The 9,421-nt window shown below is 36.0% G+C and overlaps 1 protein-coding gene across 1 annotated transcript; it reads right to left on the bottom strand.

The window, feature by feature from the left end:
• Positions 1-265: 265 nt before the first annotated feature.
• On the bottom strand, positions 266-3,520 carry LOC110763857 (trihelix transcription factor DF1-like). The gene is made up of 2 exons (XM_021966740.2): positions 2,963-3,520; positions 266-2,345 (listed from the first exon to the last, which is right to left on the bottom strand). The coding sequence occupies exons 1-2, from the start codon at positions 3,265-3,267 to the stop codon at positions 734-736; spliced, it is 1,917 nt and encodes a 638-aa protein (XP_021822432.2). The 5' UTR covers positions 3,268-3,520; the 3' UTR covers positions 266-733.
• Between the last annotated feature and the right edge of the window lie 5,901 nt (positions 3,521-9,421).

Here is a 9,421-nt window from a genome sequence, read left to right as displayed (position 1 = left end):
TCAAACCCTTAACCTAATACGAGAGAGGAGAGAGATTATTGAATCATCTCAGTCATCCCCCATCTCAACGAACTATCCAATCCCATTCCACTATTTGGAAAAGTTAGAACGCGTGACGGAATGTGATTGATTTGGATAATAAAATAATGTTATCGTCATGATATATACGTTTCATCTGAAACAGAGTATAATAAGTAATAACAAATTAAAATAATAAAAAAATTTATGCGAAAGAAAATAAAAATGGATTTGTTGCTAAGGAAAATTAAACAAGACAAAAAGACGACGACAAAGACTAAATTATAACTATTTCTCACATTTACACACCACCAATCCCCTGAACAAAAAAAAAGCAAAAGCAAAATTACAACACTACAGTTAACAGTGTCTATTATTTGTTTTCGGGAACTTGAAGTTGATGACCCTTGTATCTCCTCTTCATGACCTTATTTATTTAGAGAAAAAAATAAAATAAATTATAAAATAAACAAACTATGATTTCACTGACTATATCAACCCCCTAGCTTCCCTCCTCTTTCCCTCCCTCAACATGTCTCTTTGTTTTTTTACTTTCTTTCCCAGTTTGTGTATATTTTCTTATCAATACATCCACCCAAAATTCAGGACCCGCCAAATGCATTTGACCCACTTACCCGTCCGGAAGCCCTGCAAAACCTGACCCACATTGAGACCCACTTTCTTTCTTTCAATCTATCTTGGCCTTTTTCTCAACTCACTCAGCTGCTGCTGCACCCACTGGAGCTGGCTTGTTTGCCACTATCTCATAGTTCCCATCCCCCTCATCCTCCTCCTCATCCTCTTCATCATCATCTTCTTCTTCTTCATCTTCATCTCCACCAATAATATTCTCCTTATCTTGATGATCATGACGATCATCTTCTTGGTTCTGATGATCATGATGATGATGATCAATATCCATGTTCTGATGATCTTGCTGCTGCTGCTGCTGCGGAGTAGGAGGTGGCCATTGCTGCTCTGGCCTCACCATCAGAGGCACCGAATTTTCGGGCTTAGGATTCACATTGTTGTGATCAAACTTGTTCCTCTCTCTATACAAACTATCCAGCTGGTGAAAGTAGGGACACGTCTTGGAATCCTCGGGCCTTCTCTTGTTGCTCTCCTTTACTTTCTTGAAGTACTTGTTTATGTTCTCCCACTTCTCCTTGCACCTCTTCGAACTCCGATTGTATCCAAGCTTCCTCATGGCCCCCGAGATCTCCTCCCATAGCGGCCCTTTCGGCCCGTTCTCTTGGTACTTTGAATCGAGGCTCGTTCTTAGCTTGATCAATGCTTGTACCTCCACTTTTGGCCATCTTGATGAGCTTGCCGGCGAGCTCAAATTGTTATTCTCCCCATTGTTGTTTGGTTTCGGAACAAGGTCAAAATTCGTCGCGGGCTGTTGCGGTGGGGGTGCAGGCTGCCGCGGAGGAGGAGGCACTAGTGGTGGTGGCTGTAGTTGCAGCAAATTGTTATTGATTTGTGATTGGCCCGGTGGCGGGGTTTGGTTTTGGCTTTGGTTTGGATTTTGCTGCTGCTCGGATATCTTTTGCAAGAATGACATGACTGCCGCGTCTTTGGCGGCTGCCATGGATCTCTCTTGGGCTAGAATCTCGCGTTCTCGATTGACTCTTGCCATCTCTTGCATTCTCCAAGCTTCTTCTCTCACCATTTTTTCGTGTTCGCGTTTCTCGATGGCTTCCAAGAATCTCTTCTGAAGATCCTCTTGTTTTTGGATCACCTCCTTCATTAGTCTCTGGAAGAAGTCCTTCCATTTCCTCTTCCTCTTCGCCCGCCCTTCCAAATCCTCGTCAGAGGAGGTGGACGAAGAGGTCGAAAGATCAGCCGATATATTTGGGAAAGAGGATGAGAAAGTGTTGTGATGATGATGATGAGGATTATTCGTAGGGTTTGTCATTGTTGGCGGCGGTGGCTGTGGCGGTGGTGGAAGAACTATAGGGTTTGTTGGTGGGAATGAATTGGGAGCTGCGAGGTTGAGTGCTGGTGCGGCAATGGCTTGAGAGGACACATTACTAATTATAGGGTGTGGTGCAGCTGATGATGGAATAGTACTTGCCATTGTTGCCATTGTTGCCGCGGCCGCAGCCATTGTAGATTGATGATGAGGCTTTGCTTGATGATGGTGAGTAGTTCCCGGCGTCGAAGGTTGATTTTCGAGGGCTTCTAACTGATCGAAAAACCGATAAGTCTTGCCTTCGGACTTGCCAGTCCGGCCTTCTTTGGTTCTCCTGTGGTACTTGTAGACGTTCTCAAATTTCTCCTTACATTTCTTGGCGCTTCGATGATAGCCAAGCGCAGCTAGCTTCCTGATGAAAACAACAGTTCGCACAAAATAAATTAGCTCCATATCTGTTTGTACACTTGCCATCTTGAATTCAGCAACAAAACAAAGCATTGGCACACATAAAATACAAGCCAGCAACTCAGATATATATGCATATGGAAATTGTATAGCTTCTCCCGGAAATTGTATGACCGAAGTTAGAAGAATTAATTTATTCTGTATTAATTAACTTGGTAAGAGTGAAATTAAACCATGTTTGTGGAATTTATTCATTTCAATTCAATAATATTCTCTGTAATATATGAAAAAGTAAAAATCATTTAATCTCAACTCCATGGCAATGAATTCCCATTGCTCATGCTGTAATTTCCCTCAGAGGAAAGACTCATAAATTTTTTTTAAAAAAAAAGATAGATAAATTACCCGGAAGAGTAAACTAGGTGAAGAGCTCGAAATAGATCATAAGCAAACAAAAGACAGCACATAAATGAAAATTCATCAGTCCCCAGATCTCAAACCCCCATGAACACAAATTTAATAAGAGCTCAAAATTCTCACTCCAATTAATCACCACAAAAACAAAAACAAAAACAAAAAACAAAATTAATCTTAATTAGCTGAGCTAGTATAGTAATTAACCTGGAAACCTCATCCCATAATGGACCTTTCACACTTGCATCACGAAACGCCACGTCCATATCAGACCGTATCTGCAAGAGAGCTAGAGTTTCTTGCCGAGGCCAACGGTTGCCACCAAAGCTCCTCTCACCACTCCCTAACAAATCATCACCACCACCCCCACCTCTAAAAGTGTCCTCACCCGAATTCGGGCCACCACCGCCGCCACCGCCATCGCCTCCACCACCTTCGGGAACCGCCACAGCCGCTGTGGTGGCAGCATCGCGGCTGATGGCGCTCCCTAACACACTAGAGTCCCCCAGCATAGGACGACGAGTAGTCTTACTCTCTCCCTCCTCTTCAACTATCCCTTTTTCTCTCTCTATCTCTCTCTAAAACAAAAACAAAACAATTACAACTTACAGCTGAGGGGGATATGAAAGAAAAAGAATAAAAATATATCACACAAGAGAGCGATGGTGAATAATTCTCTACAAGGGTTTTATGAAGATGGGTTGTAGGGTGAAGTTATTAATTTATTTCGGTGGGGATCTGCTTGTCGATCTCAAGGAAGTTGTTTTTCCTTTTTTCTTTTTATATATATAACTCCTTTTTTTTTTTCCTTCCTCTCTTTCTTTTTCCTCTGGAATCTTTTAGTCTTTTTTGTTGTATTTTTTCAAATTTGAAATAAATAAATACATTGCAGAAAAAGAAAAATACGTATTTTAAGTGTTACACAGACATTTTTTAACAGCTGCGCAAAGAGACGATGATGATAATAAGTTGGTTTTTGTCTGTCCAGCTAAATTTAGTTAAAAGCCGGCCCATGTAGGTCAGCTTTTTTTTTCTTTTTCTTTTTATTTTTTTATTTTTGGTGGAGATGAAGAAGTGAGGCTCAGGCTCGTCTTTGCTTTTTGGGGGCTGTTTTGGATTTCAGTGGCCGTTGCCCACAATCGGCATGAAATTACTATTTTACTCCTAACGTGAGTCCCATTGACCTTTAATCATTGAAAGCTAATTTCACGTATATTTTATTGGATCGGTATATTTGAGATCTGGGTTTGTTTATGTAATTCAGATATTTTTATACTTAATTGACTAATCTTGTAATTACCAAAATACCCTTGGTTTTAAAAAAAAAATATACTCAAAAAAACAATTTACATCTTAGTGTGAGCCATCTTGTTTAAACTATACCATTTGTAACCAATATTTTATTTTATGTAAATTTACTTTGAATGTTAAACTTTAGACCCTAAAATTCTACAAAATAGTTTTTATTTATTTAGTATAAGCGATTGAGAGGAGGTGGGGTTTACACAAATTCATTGGGTGTCTAGAGGTTTCAAACTTCTGATCACATAGACAGAGGTAGAAGTGTACAATCAATTGAGTTATGTCCACAAATAAAAATGTAGAATTTTCAAAATTGTAACAAGAAAAGAATCCTCCAATTTTCAACTTTGTTGGGTGGAAACGGGACTGTAGTTTTTGTGGCGTAAGGGGCCTCTTGTGATGGTGACAATCGAAGTTTGACAAAATCTTGTTCTCACAATTGAGCAAAGAAAATTGGCAAGAAAAAGTTTTGATGTTAAAAGAGACATTTTGAGTAGTGGGATCCACTGTTGAATTGAATTAATCTTGGTTAGATGTAGGTCATGTTATTAGGCCAAGCCATTTATGAAAAGAAGTAAATGGTGGCCAATTTCAGTTGGGTTATCAACCTACCCTAATAAATTGTATGGAATTTTCGATGGCTGTGATCTAATCATCACCCATGATCTGAAAATAATTAGACATTATTGGGACCATTAGCTTCTTCTAGCTTTGTAATATAATGCATGTTTCTCTCTAATGCTGTCAAGATCAAGCATTGCAGCCATACATATACTTTGTGACACGACTGTATACAAACATTATGTCATATTTTAAATTAAACTTGATGAACTTGAATATGACTTGCTTTTTGGGATAAGGTTGTTGTGACTTTCAAGCTTCTTTTTTCTTCTTGCATTTGGTGTTAGTATGTAATAATGGATTAACATTTTAGACCATCCGTGCTTTCAAAAGATGTAATTAGGGATGCATGATTATATGTCATGTTAAGAACTCACACGTTAAACCATATATGTATGTTTAAGTACACTCATAATTAACGATTATGGTTTACAAATCTAACAGCATAGCATATCAAACTATATAACATTCGAAAGATACTTGAGGTATAATTTATTGTTAAAAATAAAAGTCAAGCAATGAAAAGTTCATCCTTGACTTGAGCAAATAATTCCTCATATCCTCACTCGATGAGCCAATAAAGGTTGAGAAATGTATTTTTTTATTGGGTTGTAGTTGAGGAGTTAGAATAGTATTTTCAATGGGTTTCTTAAATGAGTTCCGAAGTTGAAATTTTGAAAGATTTAGCTCTTAGTCATTACAAATTAAGAATCATAATTGGAGTCGAACCTAAAATCTTGGATACAGTTTGAGGCAGAAGCCCGTTCAACTTTATAATCTTTTTGAAAATTCCAAGTACTCTATTTAATGCTCATGGTGGACTTTCGAATCAAATAAATGTTCTGAAAACAAAATGTCTATTAAATCAAGAAGAACCCACGCATGTAAATTTCAATGGAGAAAATAGATCCACATAAAAAAAAAAAAATTAAAATTTTGAAAGTTTTTTTTACAATTTGCAGTCAATTCAGTAACTCAATTATTGAGTTGAAGAAACAAGTGGTTTTCCCAGCACATATAATGCAAGTGAGTGGGGCCCTATTCAATCAATAAGCAATTTAATGCACAAATCATCGAAGATCAACTTTTGTGTGCAAAGTATTTATACACTATGATTAGCTTTCACTACAAAATTAAATATGGAAAATTACCCACCACATCCCACAAGGGTTAATTTTGGGACAACCGAATAGCGTAAGCCATCGGTAAAAGCAATAAAGGAAGGATAAAGGAAAGGGTATTTTGGTAAAATGAGGACGAAGAGGTGGGAGTGGCGAGTAAGGTAGACGTCAAAGGAACGAGCACCGTCTATAATTTTGGTCTTTATTTGGGACAAGGGTGAATCTTACGTAACTGATGATAATGATAAAATTAGTTACGGCCTCCATAATAGTTAATAAAAAAAATGTCTGTCTTGATCCAAAAACTCTGCTTTCGATTTTATATTCACCATTTAAACTATATATTTAATAGACAATCAGAATATAAATTAAAAATCTAGAATAATTTTTTTTTTTTGTTTCGCCATGATTCACGACGTTGAGACTTTACTCACAATCAACAAAAAAGTTATTATTTATACAATAAAGCTCAAGCACCAACCAATTAGTAAGTTAATATACGACAATAGTTCCTTATTCTGATCTACTCCATAATATTTCTCATGATCATAACCATTCATTTTTAAAGGTCATTACTTAGTAAAAACATTATCCTTGCAAAAATCCACCGAAATCGAACAAAGTTCAATTGTCTAACTGAGACTAAATAAATAGACGGACACAATGTTGTCGGTAAATAATGAAATGTTCATATCAATAACCAAATGGCTAAACTGTTGGGTGTATTTTTTGCAAGGATGATCTTTGAATAAGGACCTAAAAGTGAACGGTTTAGATTATAAAATTAAGTGCAGTAAGCTAAAACAAGCGGTTAGCGCTTGATCACTACTATTATTTATATTAGTTAATTTCTTCACAATGTTAAACTTTATAAGAAAATTGAGTATATGTTTAGACCTTGAACAAAAATAAACGTTTTTAACCACTTGAGCTATAAAACACTTGCGAACTCTTAAACTTTTACGCGTCTTTGAGTCAAATTCTTTTATCCTAATTATTGTACATAATAATCTAATACATTTACGCATTCACTATATTAGAAATATTGATGGTAGCACACCAGACGGTGGTTGATACTAGTACGCCATAATCGACTAACTAGTGATTGTCAAATGCAGTAATGTAATAGTATTTTATTAGAAAACAACGATGCGACAGAATCACAACCGATTGCCCACAAACTCTCTTCCGGCAACCTTTTTTTGGCTGCTTTAAATCAAATTTTGCTTGTGTTACAAATCATTAATTCGATTTACTGGGTTGTATAATATATATATATATATATATATATATATATATATATGTGGGTGTGCTTTGCTGGCAGAACATATCTCTAATGCGTAGAATAGTTGGATGGGAAGATATATATATAGATGCCTTGTACAACTTCTCTAAGCTATAGCTAGCTGGCCTCTGGACTGAGATGCCTTCCCCCACTATGCCTTGCCTGCCCACTCTTTTGTATTTACACCTCTCTCTCTCTCTCTCTCTGAGACATTTTTTATTTTTGTTTTTTAAATGAGAGCATGCATGCATATCTGAATCATTTGCAGTAGCCTGCAGCCATTATATAATTAACAAAGCAGTCACAAAATTATGACGATCGTTGGTAATTAAGAACAAGTTGAGGACAATCACATATACCATGTTCTGATGCTACCTTGTATGAATAACATACAGTAATAGATACCGAAATAATAATGTTACTCTAAGTTAACTTTTCTTATAATGCTTTTGGTTATATCGGAAGAAATCGAACCCTCAATATATCTCATCCTCCTTTTACAGGGCCAGAGCTAGAATTGTGAAGTTAGAAGGGGCGAAGTGGAAAATACAAGTATATAAAATATCTAAGTATTCAATAATTACATGTTTAAAGCTAAATATTTATAATTTAGTCATGTCTAATTCGTTTTAGAGGGAATTATAACTTAAATTATAAGTTGTTATATTACAAATTCTATAGAGGAGAGATAAAAATATGGGGGGGCCAGAGCCACTCCAGGCCTAGGAGTGGCTCCGCCACTGCTCCCTTATTAGGGTTAACACATTTTCTCTAATTTCGAATATGAATCGAGAAAGATATATATATACATATATATATATATATATATATATATATATAATATAAGTCTTGAAAGAAAATATTAATTTGTATATACAAACGTGTATGTGTATGTGTATGTGTATATGTGTATATATCGGGTTTAGTGTTGTCATTTGTTAGATATAAAATGAATTACCATTTTCATCAGAGTTGTCTTTTACTGCAACAACTTGTAGGAAAAACCAATCTAGGTGACTTGTGAGAGCAGCAACCAGATCCCGCTGCACAACTTTAGGCTTAAAATCTAACAAACTGATAAAAATAATAATATACAATAACAGCAACAGAGTTGTTTCGATAAAATCCAACTTTTGCAGTTTGCTGCTTCGGTTAAATTACCAAAATATATTGTGATTGTAGTATATTTATTCTAGTATTGTACCGAGACTATCTCACATACAAGACAAACAAATGCCTGAAAATAGAGAAAAAAGTTTTGGTGCAATGTCATCATTAATTTTCTTTTTCTTTTTTGGCTAAAGCTAAGAAGGGGAGGTGGGGAAACTCACTCACACATGCGGGTACGTATTATGGGAGCTTGAATCGAGGACCACTTGGGAGCACACCAAAGGCCTCCGTCAATCCAATAAACACCCCATTAGTTCTTTTATCTGAAATTCAGAAAATTGAAAATATACGTATGCAAAATAATGGCTGACTTTTATAATTTACAGCCCATTTGGAAAAATAAAGTTTACATGTAGACAAAAGGGTTTGCAATTCACATGGGTGGGCATGTGGTGTGAATGTTTACACATCTCCTGTCTTCCATGTGGTTTAACCCATAGATTTTATCTGTCAACAGCTAAGCAACCCAACCCAATTGATTCTTCTCTTTCTCTCTTTTTTTCTTCAAGCTTCTCTCTCTCTCTTTTTACCTTTTCTTGAATTAATAACAAAAAAATTATGCATCACATATTAACTTTCAAGGAGCCCACCAAAGGAGAATTTAAGACTCATGTCACTCAACCTCATGGAATTAATGATATTTTTCTTTTCTTTTCTTTTTCAAGATATTAATTTTCCATGTGGGTGCTAGGTAATTACTTGAATGTGACCCATCAACAAGGCTAGCAAGCTAGAATAATATTCCCACTTTTATCACACTTGATGATTTTTTTTTTTTTCCTCCAAGTTGTGTACCATTTCATTTCATCTTATAAAAGAGAAAGTACTCAAATTTAATGGTGAAAGAAACAATGATTAATTGTATTAAGTGACCGCCGTTGTTCTTTACCAACAATGCTTATAATTAATTTCCTATATATATAAGCCTTTCCATTAGAACCTTCCTTGTACAACCCAAATTCATAATATTCCTTGAGAATCCTTTATAAGCATATAATAATTAGACCTTTTGAGTTTAGCCCTTTGTAAAGTATTACTTGAAAGATGATAGTTGAGTAAATTGAAAGCCATTGCAACCATGTGCCAAAAACTCCCATCTTTAATGATGTTTTTATGCATGCTCACTTGCACCTTTTAGAGATAAGTATAACCAAAGAAAACCAGATG

Source organism: Prunus avium, chromosome 8 (genome assembly GCF_965620075.1).
Source record: "Prunus avium chromosome 8, drPruAviu1.hap1.1, whole genome shotgun sequence".
NCBI classification, from domain to species: Eukaryota; Viridiplantae; Streptophyta; class Magnoliopsida; order Rosales; family Rosaceae; genus Prunus; species Prunus avium.
Note: the sequence above shows the minus strand (reverse complement) of the source record. Positions and strands in the feature narration are given on the sequence as shown.